General features: G+C 37.3%; 3 protein-coding genes across 7 annotated transcripts; 1 reads left to right on the top strand and 2 right to left on the bottom strand.

Annotated features, from left to right (window-relative positions):
* Window positions 1-330: 330 nt before the first annotated feature.
* LOC105679155 (uncharacterized) lies at window positions 331-2,502 on the bottom strand. Its single transcript, XM_012379021.2, has 4 exons — window positions 1,988-2,502; window positions 1,608-1,858; window positions 1,260-1,529; window positions 331-1,126 (listed from the first exon to the last, which is right to left on the bottom strand). The coding sequence occupies exons 1-4, from the start codon at window positions 1,991-1,993 to the stop codon at window positions 925-927; spliced, it is 729 nt and encodes a 242-aa protein (XP_012234444.1). The 5' UTR covers window positions 1,994-2,502; the 3' UTR covers window positions 331-924.
* Window positions 2,503-5,405: 2,903 nt separating this feature from the next.
* Window positions 5,406-8,022, top strand: LOC105679154 (calcium release-activated calcium channel protein 1-like). Its single transcript, XM_012379020.2, has 2 exons — window positions 5,406-6,570; window positions 7,328-8,022. The coding sequence occupies exons 1-2, from the start codon at window positions 6,013-6,015 to the stop codon at window positions 7,817-7,819; spliced, it is 1,050 nt and encodes a 349-aa protein (XP_012234443.1). The 5' UTR covers window positions 5,406-6,012; the 3' UTR covers window positions 7,820-8,022.
* An 8-nt stretch (window positions 8,023-8,030) lies between these two features.
* SppL (signal peptide peptidase-like protein) lies at window positions 8,031-15,021 on the bottom strand. Of its 5 annotated transcripts, none has more exons than XM_012379018.2 (9): window positions 14,919-15,021; window positions 14,566-14,700; window positions 14,106-14,415; window positions 13,278-13,343; window positions 13,024-13,169; window positions 12,623-12,939; window positions 12,154-12,497; window positions 11,367-11,792; window positions 8,031-11,042 (listed from the first exon to the last, which is right to left on the bottom strand). In XM_012379018.2, exons 5-9 carry the CDS (start codon window positions 13,050-13,052, stop codon window positions 10,974-10,976), a joined length of 1,185 nt encoding a protein of 394 aa, XP_012234441.1. In that variant the 5' UTR covers window positions 13,053-13,169; window positions 13,278-13,343; window positions 14,106-14,415; window positions 14,566-14,700; window positions 14,919-15,021; the 3' UTR covers window positions 8,031-10,973. The 5 variants fall into 5 exon arrangements, with proteins under 5 accessions (XP_012234441.1, XP_012234442.1, XP_067204741.1 ...); XM_012379019.2 differs by having other exon boundaries at window positions 13,024-13,166; XM_067348640.1 differs by having other exon boundaries at window positions 13,278-14,415.
* Between the last annotated feature and the right edge of the window lie 276 nt (window positions 15,022-15,297).

Here is a 15,297-nt window from a genome sequence, read left to right as displayed (position 1 = left end):
ATTTAATTAATCGATTCCTTCTTGAAATTTTTTATTTTTATGTTTCTCTCATAAAAACAGATTAAATTAATCACGTCATTAGTGCACATTTTTTAGACGTCTTTATTCTTTGTATGTCTATTAGAAATAAAAATGTTAATTACGGGCTAAATTACAGCGAAGAAGAAGCAAGATCTACTGGACGAATCATTAGTGTAGACAAAAAAGATCAATTTTTTTTAAATTAACTGATTACATTATATAAACATTTTTTTTGTTTTATAAACGATTGCAAAAATAAAGCATGTATCTGGGAATGAGTTTATAATGATATAAGAATTCTAAACATAGTTTCGTTGTATCATAATCGCATTTTAATGCAAAACTAGCATACATGTATTCAATCATTCACAATAAACACTCATTATATGTTATTACCTCGTCTATTAATATTTACTCACTCAACCTTGTACCACGCGGAATATAAAGTGAAAAGATATCATTAGTAATATAAGTTTTACATAGTTTTATGGAGATTAAATACAAAAAAAGAATAACAAATCAAAAATACTATAGATAAATGCCTTTTTTTTACTTCTCGATATATAATTCATGTGATTATGAAATCATATAATAAAAGATAGTACAATTTATAACACATAATACATATAGAATATACAAACAATAGATTATGATTTTTGCAAAATTAGGACAAAGCAAATTGGAGACATCGAAGATTATGAAACGAAAATAATATACGAAAATGTATTATCTTAATGATTATTATACAATAAAAAATATGAAGCATATTTCATTCTTTATTCTAATCTACTTCACATTTTGCAGATTATTAAAACATCCCCCTCTTCTCAGTGAAACATACAATATATATTTTTTCATTCTCGATATATGCAAAGATAAAATGGCTGTACTAACCAGAGATTTTCATAATTCCATTGGCTCGAACACTGACGGGGCACTGGGTGATACGTTATTTAAATCGGGAATAGCGTCGCTGTTATTATTATTGTTACTATTATTGTCAATAGATATGCTCGGGATGGGCGTCGGAGTATCTCTTGATGGCAGAACGCGAAGATGTTTATTCGGTGGTTCCCAAAGAACCAAAGCCATTGAAGGTCTCTCTCTGAAAAAAAAAAAAACACATCAGATTTAGCTTCTTTAGAAAGTGGAGTGACAAATATGTTAGGTATCTTTAGTTTTTATACTTTATACTTATATTATTTCTTTTTTTTTGCTAGTGGAAAATTTATGCTCACAATTTGGACAGAATAGCTGATGGCAGAATAGGTTCCTGTTGCATTCGCTTCAGTTCCTCTGAAATAACTAATCTCGGATGTGTTTCGTCTGTTTGTTCGCCAGTTACTGCAACATCGAAATCCATATTTGATTGCTTATGAGGCAGGGACGATGTACCTGTGGAAGTTGATGGCACTGGATTCTCAGACTCATGACTGGAACTAATGCGCAGATCTTTGAAGTGTGCAGCCATTTTTTCCTCCGTTATGAATTGCTTTGCTTGAAGACACCTGTTTAGAAGACCACATATTATAGAGTTTTATCACACAGACGATCAACTAGAGAGATCTAAAGCTTGCATCACTCACGTATCTCCAAATTCCGTTTCTAGTTTTCTTTTGTGATGAAATACCGGTTTGTAATTGGGTCTGCCAGTAAAGGTAATCAATTCCGGTTGTTGCGAGCTCGATACACTCCAAGGGATGGATATCGTTGGACATGGTATCTGCAATGTTTGCAGCCAAGGTTCAACCTGTTGTGGCTGCTGTGCATTTTGCGGGTTCATCATCTGTTGGAAGATGGACTGCGACGTACACAAGTGTGCTCCACCCATAGTATTCTAAAACAAAAACATACACAAATTAGAAAAACATCACATGCAGCAGTGATTGAAGATTGCTCGGCAAGAAACAATTCGATATTCCCGTTCTTTGAAACTCGCATAAGAATTTGACCCAAATTCGCTTACTGTCATTTGAGATGTACTCGGCTCCGGGAGTGCACTCTGTTTGGGATGCGAGTTTCGCGACTCCAGGGTATTGACTATCTCGAGAAATGACACATGTATTAATATGACGTCTGCTTTTTCTTCACGGCAGTCACGAAGGTGACTCTGTGCTTTAAACTCGGTGATTCAATTGACAACGAAGACCAATGTGACGGTAATGACAACAAATTTCCCTTGTTGGACGCTAACCTACAATCGTCTTACGTCACGATCGAGCGTAGTAACGTCTCTCTGTGAAAGATCGTGTAGATGCTTCTTGTACGTTATAACAGCTGCTTCTCGTCTCATTTATTGTTACCGCGTCATGAACCACTCCAGAAAGATCGCGTCTTCTGGAAAATTTGCAAGTCAAAAGCTTCTGTTATTGTTTGCTTCGCTCGAAATTTGTGTAATGTCGCAGCATAGGTAGCGTTAGTGACGCCAGATTTGAGACGCAAGCAGCAAGCAGCATGAGGAAGGAAATAGCGCATCAATGTTTGTTTCACTTACACTTGCTGCATTCAAAATGAGACGATATTGTTTCAGCTTTAGAGAGAGAGGGATGGATAAAAGGTGCAGAGTGCAGAAAGCGCAAATCTGCACAGCTGACTTATCTTCTTTAGCTGCATTTCCTGTATTTAAAAATATATATGTTGTATAAAATCAATTATATATTTAATGCGACACTGTCACGGTATTATTCATATTTTTTTTCTTGCGAGACGCATATCAAGCTGAATTTCAAGTATAAAAAATACTGTTTATTTTTTGCGATGACAGATACATCAATTTCCGTGTTTACTTTTCAACAGTAGCAATGAAAAATTGCGCATGCAATCATCTACAATATGCGAGAGAAACACTTAATAATTTTATTTGTCACATGTACAATACACATACACGACGCAGATTATATCTAATAATTATATACACTTCTATAATTCCTTTTATTTCATACTAATCAAGTAACAATAAAGATACATCAGATCAGCGATAATAACGATAATTATATGGGTAGGGTACTTAAACATTATATAAAAAATATCATAGAAATTACATAAGTTACGTGATATTATATCTTTTTAGTCGGCTCACAAAGCAACATTAAAACATTTAATACACGTATAGCAAAACTGAAGATCATGGTATTTAATTCTCTACAACAAATGCATTTCTTTTTTATTATTTTGATTTTGCAAAATCAAAAAATAAAGGAATATTGACTTAGGAATTTAAAAAAATCCTTTCACATTTTGACTTTTCTTTGAATGTTAATATAAGTACATGTGACATTTTTATTAAGATTTCTATGACGTTTATATAATAATCTCTAAGTATATCACACACATATCTTGATAGATAACATTTTTAAATTATCAAATTAATTATTGTTGTAGCAAATATCCTTAGTAGAGAATTAAAAGTTTGAATATTTCGAAAATATATTCTCTATTTACAAAAAAAAAAAAAACATACTACGTATATTTTATGTACATAACTTATGTGTGACAAAATCCAATCCTGACTTTCAAAGAATTGGTCACGCATTTGTTACAAGATTTTGTCAGCATTTTGTCACGCAAGTAGCCACGTAACTTTTATAGCATACAAATTGCATAACTTGTTTTGATTTTTCAATAGTTTGGTTTCGTCACCAACCAGTCCAAAGTTTTCGCATATATATATTTATATATATAAATTCCGATCTATTAATACAAAGTTTTAAGACTGAGAAACATATATTTGAGAGCGCTATCAATTCTGGGCGGAATTGTTTGAAAAGAAACGTGAGTCTATGCTGCTTTAGAAAAGAATGAAATGTAAACATCACTCCATTGTGATAAAAGTATATATGTGATACACGTGATTTACAGTGAATGTGGTTTTTATAATCGCTGAAACCAGTTTGCTCGCGAAAGGTCGATGCGTGAAAGGCGGAGAATCGGGGAAAAACCCTTCCTTTCAAAGAGCACGTTAGTGCGTCTTAGCGAAATACCGGTGTGCTCTATCAGATTATTCAGAAGTACTGCAGTATCATATTGTCGCGCTGCTCTTATCTGGTAAACAATTCTCACATCGATATCACCAAGAAACACGCATTACGTGCTTCTGTAAGTACACATTTTATTAATGAACGCAATTGATTGCTTGCCAGATTTTTCCGGGATGACGATTTATCTTTTTTAAATAAACTGAAAAATATAAAAACATTATAGTTGTATCCCTGAAATATATGCATACATGTGTCATTGACTTAAATGTTTATTAAGAGTTTCTAATTGTTACGCAAATATGATTCACAGATTAATACAGGTATTAAATAACTATTCCGAGTTTGCGAGTTATGAGTAGATGACAAGGAAGGTCATTTTTCGAGATAAAAAAGCCAAGTTTTAAGAAAGAAATAGATAACAACTATTTCTTCAAACTCTAAATGGACTTTAGTTCATCGAATTTAGTTTCATTCAAAGTTCAAGTTGGAATTCAAAGTTCTTAGCAATCAAAATATAAAATGCTGAAAATTGAAGAAATGAGAGATAAATCATTAAAGAATTTAAATTACTGTTAAAATTCATTAAAGTTAAAATCGCGATTTAAACCACTCGATATTGCAGGTGGAAAATTTCCGTATATTTTGATGAATATACAGACACAAGTTTTAAATATTAGACTGCTATCACTACACATACATGTTATAATGTATACGCATGATGTAAGCTATTGAAATATCTTACGTTCGACAAATAAAGACGCGCGAAAGAGTTGATGGGATACTTTACGCTGCTTGAATACCAAAGTGCCGGCTGGAAGAATAATTGCGAGTTTTTAGCTTCAAAAAGTAATTCCCTCTTGTGTGGAAGAGAAAAAAGAATGTAAAATGACCGTTAAGCTACCTCTCGTAGTCCAAACATGTTATACCAGATCTCTGCATATTCCAATGATTACGTGGTATATATATACGTATAACGCGATCCAAGTGATTAATTCCAGCTGTCAGAACGGAGAACTCCATAAATAATGCCGTCATTTATTATATTTGCCAAGTAGGCGAAGGCACCGTATATTTGCCAAGAGGACTAATCTCATTTACAATGATACTGCGTTATATTTAACGGTGCACGGCAATCTCTGGCGTTGCTGAAAAAATTCAATATCAAGTAATTAGGAAAAAATGCGAGATAAGGATTTCATGTGATGTTTATACCTTTCGCGCTTTATCTCGCGCTGCGAACAATCATCTCCCGATCGACAATTCGCATCCTTTGTTTAACGGATCGCTGGCGGTTTTTTTTTTCGCCGCGTTAATTGCCTTATCAGGGTCTCAAAGACGGAAAAATAAACGTCATTGGCCGCAACACTGGCATCTTTTAGCGGGCACGTGAGAGGTGGATCACGTATCGCCACACACTCGCAATACACACACGATCGGGAGGCCACACGGTCGGTTATTATGTCGCAGATATGGCCCGAAGGTAATTAATACTATTGTTATGATTCAGACGGGCACGTCATGTCCGCGTACCTTGACTAGGCGATCCTTCAGTCTTTGGCCGGAGCTCTAGCGCACAGGTTCGCGGCCGCTCGACGTCTCCCGAGGCGCGCACACATGACACATGCATCCGCCGTGCGCTTTAAACACCATCCCGGGGAAATAATATGTCACTTACAAAGCGGCAGCGTCTTGCAATACCATATGTCACGCTTTCAGTTGTGCAATCTTGTACAGTAATAAATCGCCGTGCGGTGTGTTGGTGCGTTAATTCCTAGTCCAAGCGAGTAGTATGCAACCGTGCACAAAAAAAATTCGTGCGAACGGTAAAAGTGAGTTGTGTGGGGTGTAACACCTTGATATAATCTGCATATCTCCAATACTTGTGCCGCTTTTATGTACCGAGGATGACGAAGGCACGTACGGCGAGCTGAATGTGTGAGCACACTAAGGGAGATAAGCGTGCAGTTTTTCCGCGTCGCGCAATTACCGCCGATCGGAAAATCCCGTCTTGAAAATGAACGCCTTCGCCGACGGTGTCCGGCGGGAAAAAATGTCCAGCAGCAGCGCGCTCAACGACATGGCGGAGGACACAAGGAGCAAGTTCAACAAGTCGACTCAGAGCGACATTCCGTGGAAGCTCTCTTACGCCGCGCCTAGATCCAAACCGCAGTCTTTAGGATATTTGCCGGCGAAGCAGTTTCAAATGAGCGAGCTGAGCTTCTCCACGCACAGCTCTAGGAGCACCTTGTACCCGGTTCAGAGCGAGCTGGTTTTATCTCCTAGAAGCAGATACAACAACAATAGATACGTATCGTTAGACATGAGATCGGTGAGCAGCCTCCCGTATTCTAGTCCGCACTTGAACAGTAACGTTTTGGGCAACGGTGCGCCGTACACGTGTTGCTGTACGTGCACGGGCTCGCAAAACCCGCCGCCGACGCCATCCTCGTCTCACAATCAACCCGACGAGCAGGACGGGCCGGAAAGTCTCTCATGGAGGAGACTCCACATGAGCAGGGCGAAGCTGAAAGCAACCGCAACAACATCCGAGCTTCTTAGTGGATTCGCAATGGTAAGTATAATGATTTATGTTAGTAATATGATAATAATATATTTACATGTAATATAAAGACATTTAATCCATTACCCGTCATATTTTTAAGGGATATTTTTTCAGAATCTAAATTTTTTAAGATTTAGAATAGAACTTTTTGGTGACCGCAAATAATTCTTAATTCATATTTCACAAATACAAGTTTTTAATTTGATATATATTTTAAATATAAATCGTTTTTCGTTAAATTATAACAGTTAATGGATTAAATAACTTTTTCTGCCTATATATAACCTTTTGATGTAAAGTAAATTAGAGAGAAATTGCATTTAATTTAATATTAACTACGTTGAGAAAAAAATTTCAAAGTTGATATTGCGACTAAAAAATAAATTACTTAAAATTGCTAAAATCTAGAAAGATCATAAACTTATATCGAAACATAATAAATAGTTCTTATAAAATTTGGAAATATGAAGTATTTTATAATCATTAAGATTTCTTGAGGATCATTTAAATAGACCTGTTTTCCTGGAAATCTAACTCAGAGCGGGCTGTACGCGATTACACAACGTTTCCTGAAAATGGTTAAATTGACGTTGACGACAATTCTATGTAATCTTCATGCACATCTATGGTTATATAAGGCAGATATCACTTTCTTTAATCCGCTTCACTTCTCGCAATACCTGTAAACATCTTCCGACGTCGTTCGCGACAATGACTAGCAAATATCGTATTTCAGTTTTCCTTTTTTTTTTCCCTGGCCCTTTAGGTGGCGATGGTGGAACTGCAAATCAACGAGCCGACCGAGGTGCCAGAATGGCTGTTCGTAATGTTCGCAGTCTGCACTACGTTCTTGGTGTCGGTGCACATCTTCGCGTTGATGATAAGCACGTATCTTTTACCCAACATCGAAGCCGTAAGCAAGCTTCAGGTGTCGCGGCTTGTGACGGAGTCGCCGCATGAGAGAATGCGCGGCTTCATCGAGCTGGCCTGGGCGTTCTCCACGATACTCGGACTGTTCCTCTTTCTGGTGGAAGTGGCTATCCTCTGCTGGGTGAAGTTCTGGGACTATTCTTTCACCGCTGCCACTGCCAGCACTGTGATAGTCATTCCCGTGCTAATAGTATTCGTCGCTTTCGTCGTTCACTTTTATCACTCTTTGGTGGTTTACAAATGTGAGACTGCGGTGTTAGATATGAAGGACTTGGAGAGTATAAAGAGGAACTTGGACAATGTGACGATGGGGCAAACTAACGTGTGAACTGTGAAACCATAATGTGACAAATGTTATTGAGTGAAGTGACAGGAAAACTTTTGTCGAAACTTAGGACAACGGAGTAAAAATTGTATACTATAAATTTCTCTCGGAAGTTAATTTATTGCAGGCGAATACTCAGGTTTTGAAGTAGGAACCGCTGTTTAAATTGAAAGACACGTTTAATAAAAACGGCGATAAGAAAAACACATGCGAATTTGTTATCAATAACTTTACTTTTCAAACGTGACCATACGTGAAAATGGCCAGGTTTTATTATATATAAAAATGTACATAGCTGTACACATGCAAGTCAAGAATTGCAACAGTACAAGCAAGTGCTCTTAGAATATTACTTATAATATCCAGCATTTAATAATATTCTCTCTATATATATATATACGGTTCAACTCTTGATCTTCATTTAAACCTGTTCCTTCATCATTCTTTCTCTCTATCATACGTATCACTAGTATATATTTCCTTTTAGCTCGTTCACTTAGTTTGCGGGAAAGCTGAAGGACACAGAGTTGAGTACTCATTTTATATACACTTCCAGTTTACATAATGAGCATTTTCAGTGCTTGTAATCCTAGTCCATAAATAAATCAGACTTAAGGACGTTCGATAAAGCGTCGCTTATAGAAGAAGAACAAATGTATACAGTCGGCGTGTCTTTCATCTTTGCCAAAAACCAAGCTGCAACCTTACTATAAACACTTTCTATAGTATTATGCCTTAATTTCTTTTTTTTCTTTTTTGTACAAAAACACTCATCGAGGGAGGAGTCGTTGTAAGCAAATCGGGGGGAAACAAAATTGCTTTAGCAACAAAAATGTCATGATCCTGTCGCGGTATAAATTACAAATTGTATTGCACTAATCCTATGCTCGAAAACTCGACCGTTTTCTTAGAGATACACGCTACGTTGTATTCGATTATTTGCTTAAATAAGCAAAATCTCTTCACAGAGGCATAACGCGAATCTTGCTACTGCAAAATTTGCCTCCTGAGGTTATTCGTATGTACATTGGAAGAAAAAATTTTTAATGTACGTTAAATATTACAAAAGTATAAAGATTGTATCGCAGTAGATATTTATATAAAAAAAAACAAAAAAAAAACCAAAAAATGTAATTATACAGTTGAGAAATCAATAATATGTGCATCAAGCACTCTTTAAAATGTAACAAATACGTTTAAAATAAATAATTTTTCACAAACGCAACTTTTTTTTAATAATTCTCCGATCGAGTAACAAAAAACGAGAAAAATTCATTACATTACTTATCGTATAAGCAATTATTATATAAAATGTTAGAAATTCGTTTAAGAAATTACGTGACAACGATGGAGAATAAATTGCTTGTGCTATGGACAGGTAAACGAATGAAGAATGATAAACTATAATCGCTACGAAGTTAACGAGATGCTATCCAATGATACGCTTAAAGATGCCTTCATTGTAAGATCTAATTCAGGTAGAATTCAGGTTCCGTGTTCGTTTTTCTACATTAATATACAAGTGTACAGATTAAATTAGTTTGGATCGCTGAATAGTTCGCTTTCTCTCGATTATACTTGTCTATCAGGTTTCTACGATTAAAAAAGTACTATTTTCAAAAATCTGTGAAGATACAATAATGTTTATCCAAAGAACACAAATTGTGAATTGTCATTCTGGCATACGTATATAAATTTATAATTAGCTAAGTATAATACAAAAAAGTTGAAGCAATCGTTAAATATCTAATTGATTTGTGACTGAGAATTGCGTAACCTATTTTAAAGTATAAGAAACAATATGAAAGCAGTTATTATTCCACCTCTCTTAGACAATGTAATATTATTATATATTAGAATATATTATGCTATTTCATTAATCTACGACACTATAAATTGATCCAAGAGAAAGGTAGAATGGACAAACTCGTTTATCTTTCAGAAGTCACTTAATAAATTGGCTTTCATAGATTTATAATCTTCAGTCTTATCCTTAAATAAACGTATAAAGTCTTTCTGACAGCCTATCCATAGCAAGAGCTTGTTTAAAAAGCGATTTTTTTTAATCTAAAAAACAAACATCCCTGTAAATCGCATTTTTAACGACAGAGTTCCCTATTATAACCTACTCGTGTGTTGAGAATGACAAACAATTTCTTCGAAATAGTTTTGTCCTATCGATGAGAAAGCAGCGAAACGAAACGCGATATCCGAAAGAAGAAAAGCGTGCCACTGATTACTGTAAATTCGCGAATTTGTGCCCTTAAGTTTAAAATGATAATAAATACGTATAATTACTTTTAGCGCTATATTCTCTGTTCAGTATATTAAACCAACTTTAAAACAAAGTCACAACCTACATGCACGTATGTACTGAATTCTTATCCAAACGTTCAAGAGTTCACGAATTACTCTATTAATAGATACTCGGAAGTAAATAGATTGAGTACAGCGAATCAAAATGTGATATCTCGGAATACGAGTCTTCCGACTATTTGTAACTGAATTTTACGAGAGAGAAGAGTAGTTTTTTTATCTATATTTTGTTCGAATAGAAAGTAAGTATTTCGAGAATTTGTTCATTATCGATCCTACGGTAGAAGTGAAAGATCTTTCGTTCGTTAAATTAACCACGTGATACATAGTCCTTTTAAACTATTACTTAGTAGTTGAAAATGACGATAATCGCTTGCGTTAACTACTGTGCACAATATCTATTAATATACTCAAACATCAAGTTAAGACACAGAAAGAATGCCAGCAATATACGTGTCATTTGGCATTCCAGGAATATTCGCAGAGAATTCTCCGTCCTCTAATTGTTTCGGTAAAAAGTTCTTTGCACCGCTAACATTACATTCGTGACATTATATTACATTTAAATTATTTATACGGTGTGTTTTTTTACACCGCACATAATTGCGTCGAGCCTTAGATCTGAATTATCCTCTATACGTCATATTGACTTTAAAAAGAATATGGATGTATTGCGCGCGCGTGTATGCCTGTGTGTGTGTATGTATGTATGTATGTGTAGAAAAATTACTTACATTAAATGACATTGATGAAAACAAGAGTGTGAAGTTACATGGTGGTGAATCTCACGCAAGAATTCCGCCTCCGATACAGCACAATATACAGAAAACCATGACTCTTGTCAAACGTCCATATGTTTCGATGGTGGTTGAGATATGAATGGTTCACTCCACATTCGACGCAAATCTCCCTGCAAACAATTAACACGTTATAATCTTATTGCATCTTGTTTTGCATCATTTTTTAACATGTACATCCCTAAAGTTCTTTTAAAAAGAAATGTTGCGAAAGACAATTTTACATAATCGGAACTAACATAAAATTTCTTAAATCATTTCTTAATGTAATTAACAGTACATGTGCAAAATATCATCTTTCTCGTTTATAGATGATTCAATCTGAAATAAATCTTTTCTTTGTAAAAATATAAAAGAAAATTCTCGCAAGTTTCTAATTCTTCGTTACAAAATAATATAGAAAGACAGATAGAGGAAAAATAATGAATAAACAATACCTTCAAATATGCCATCGTGAGTAATGGCAATAAAGTGAAGGGCACAAGGTACAGTAAGGCAGGCTGCGCAGCTTTGAACACCTCAGAGCTTACAGTGGCGGTAAGTAGACCAAGAAAATAACCGATCAAGGAGCAATGAAAATAGCTAATCCGACTGAAGTGGCGCGGCGGTGGTACTCCAGTTTCGCAGCCGCCGGGCAATAGCTGAGTCTTCTTGTACGCGTCGTATCGCAACACAAAACAGAGTAGGAGACCCGGCATAACAACGTCGCCAAGGCCCAACATCGAGAAGTGTCCCGCTTGATGCATCGACGGGAAAACCAGTTTGCCGGGTAAAGGTAGTTTCGGCGCGGCTCTCGCCACGCCGCCTAAGTGTAATCTCCTAGCCACGAGACTTACTGGATTATCTGCAGGCCTAGTTGCTACCTGTAGAAAAAGCAATATAGATTAGAAAGGTCATATTGTTATATGAGTGCCACGATTTGTTCGGCAGATGGCTTATAGATATTGCGTACGAATATTATGTGGACACATTGTGCAATTCAGTTTACTTTTATCTTACAATGCATCACTGTACGAAGGACAATGCGATACAAAGTGGCTTGGATAAATTTAGAGTGTATCACAAGAATAATATAAATACTAGTTGTTACGTATACGAGTTGTCGAAATAAAACATGGACTCTACGTGAGTAGCACCGTCGATATCCAAAGAATGTTAATGTTCTATGTTTGATTTAAACAATTTGTATAGAATTAATTTATAAATGAGGTTTGTAAGACTCACCTTAACCATTACGTTTGTGCTGAATATATAGGACGAAAAGAAAACCCAGAAGACATCGTAAATCAGCAGTCCAGTTAATAATAACGTGGAAACCTTGAGACTAGGTAGTCGAACAAATGCAATAAATGCCACACACAGGCCCATACCCATCGCATCCATCAGCAGCCAATGTCCAGTCAAGACCCAGATGCATACTATACTCACACTGAGCGAAAATGAGAGTAATTCCGCCCCCGTAAATCTCCCGCAAACACCGAAGGATATTTTGTTGCCGTCCGAGCATGGTCTAATGATATACTGACACATGGGCAATAAAAGGAATGCCAATGCAACTGTAGCTATAACTGCAAACATACAACATCATTTTCGTGTTACTCATTACAAATGTCAAACTCACAAACTCTGTTACGGGAAATACTGTGTCTCGAATGAAACTGACTCCAAATATGAAATTCAGTATAAAACTTACTGGCTGTACAAATTGCAAGAAGCATCTGCATACTGTCGAAAAAGAAAAACATGACGAGTAGAGAAATGGAAGCACCGAGAGGTAGACAGAGAGCATGCATCGTATCCAGAGTTTGAACTCTTCCTCCATTAGCGCCATCCGCATTGCCAGTGCCGCTATTACTTGTAAGTCCAGTCAATAAGTTACTACGCTCCTTTTCCTTTTCTCTTTCCCTCGCTTCTTGCTCCATATTTAGAGATCGAAAACTACCGTAAACTATCAATAGGATTGATATTAGGAAAGTGGATATCCTAGATGAGTCCATTATGGAATAAGCCCTGCAACGAGTCACAATGATTGACGCAAACTTGCAAACGTTAACTTGGAAAGGAATAAAAAGAAATACCAAAACATGCACTAACCACTGGTAGTCGACTTGATACGTGGCCATGTTTAAGAATGCCTGGCCGCAGCACTCAGTGCTATGCGAGGACACCTCCTGGCATTTAGATGTCCTTTGTTGAAGTGCTTTTCATTTGCACTAAACTATATCAGAGATCATCTGCTACTAAAAGAGATAAGAAACAAAAGTTGGAATAACATTAACCCTGATTACCCGCATGGTTGTCATCGCAGTTATCACAAGTTGGAAAAAAGATTATCGCAGAGAACGTACCTAATGTCCTTCGAGTTCAGCATTATTGGCGAATAGAATTAGGCCTTGGAAGCCTCGGGTCACCCCCTTAGTGGCACAATGTAAAGAAATAAAGATCCCGTGGTGAGTTTACAGTACGTACAGCGTGCGAATGGGCGGTAAGCTTGGCGTGACGAGCGGAACGGACGACATCGCGGGATTCCGGCACGTAAAATATATACTCGGGATACCGTTGCGCGGCAATGAGATCACGGCGGGATCGCACGCGACGAGCGAGAGGATGATCGTCGTACCGTGACCGCAGTGCGTCGGGTCGTGGCATACCTCGTAATCGCGCCCAAAATACTCGGCCAGGCACGACGCCGTAGCGCGACAACCGTGATGCGTTGTGCGTTACGACGCACCGTGGACAACACACACCCGCCGTCCGCGGATCCACTTTCGAAACTTTTACTCGCGCGAGCGTGTTGCCGCACCGCGTATAGAGAGAAGACGAGAGGAGCGCGAGCGAGACGCCAGAAACGAGAACGACGCGCGCGGGATGATCGACTCGCCCGGAGGACTCGCGCGCCGCGACACCGTGTCCGAGGTGCGCGTCGGCGTATCGCACGGCGCGTATTGTCCTGTGCACACGAGCACAGCTGATTACGGCTATTTATACATTCAATAGTTGTGCGAGACCGTGCCCGTACGGACGGAACGCAGAGTCGTTCGTAGCGCACGGCCGTTCACCATTTTGGTAAACACAGCGGGTCACGTGATCACTGGCCCTGGCCCCAAGAGGTTGCTACTCCCTTACCCTAGATCGTGCGCTTTTTCGCGAGATTCCCCTCCGCGTGTGACTCTCACCTGGGCGATCCGGAGTCTGGATGCCTTTCGCATCTCACCTCATCGATCCCCGCGAGTTGTCCTGCCGATGACAATGAAACGGAGGAATCCGCACAAACGCGTACACTGAATATCTATCGGCGCGCGAGACGGCGCGATACAGCAGCCACTACAACACGGTGCACTACGGTGAAAACTACTGCACGGGTCAACTGCTGCTTGACGGGCGCAGGTCTGTCGCAAATGCGTTTACTGGGCGTTTCAAGTGCATCGTTTTACAGTCGCGCGATGCGAATTTGGCCGATGAAAAGGAAACGAAAATGTTCTCTACCTGCAAATGTATATACAAATATTAAATATTAGTTTTCTCTTCAAAAATTATTTGGTTTAAATGCATTATTCTGAAATTGAAATTTCAAAGATATTGAAATTATATGTATTTTATACTGTTTTATACTGTTGTATATAAAGAAAGATTCACCTTGGATAGAAAAGTGAAAATAAATCATTTCGACATGAGCAACTGAAGATTTGTAACTTCTTTCTTGCATTACAATTTACAAGATTGCAATGTTGCTACAATAGCTGCAATCGTAGCCAAGCAGTTTTGGAAAAGCTGTAGAGATAATCATATTATTCTATTAACTTACTATGTAATTAGATTGTAATTGTATTTGCTTTTCTATTACTGATATATAAATTCACAATCGCAATGCTTGATTTACTAAAAATAAAGATATGTAGTTCAAATTTAATTATAAGATTATGGCGTTTCGAAAAAGAAAGATGACAAACTTTGATAATCACGATAAAAATGATAAACTTCTTCAATACCTTCGAAATACTCATTTACAGGACTTGAATTCTTCATTGTTGCACTTGCAATCGCATCGAAAAGAAAGATCTATTCGCAGAATAAAAAACAATCAAAACGGTTAAAATGTTCGACAAACATTAATCGAGATCGTTAATGTACTATACAATTTATACAATTAGAGACCCTCTTATTATGAACAATTCATAGTCAAACGCCAAGTCTGATGTCCGATTTTAAAATGTCAATATCCAATAGCAAAATGCGCTATCTAGAAACTATACCCAACGCCATGTTTGTTTCTAGAAAATCAAGTTTTTTTATTGGATACCGAACATTGGATGCAAATGCAGTGTGAATCATGCATTAGTCTAAACAGTGTATCAAACATGGCGGCAG

This window comes from Linepithema humile, chromosome 2, assembly GCF_040581485.1.
Source record: "Linepithema humile isolate Giens D197 chromosome 2, Lhum_UNIL_v1.0, whole genome shotgun sequence".
In the NCBI taxonomy this organism is placed as follows: domain Eukaryota; kingdom Metazoa; phylum Arthropoda; class Insecta; order Hymenoptera; family Formicidae; genus Linepithema; species Linepithema humile.
The sequence above is the reverse complement of the archived record's forward strand: the minus strand, read 5'-3'. Positions and strand labels throughout refer to the sequence as shown.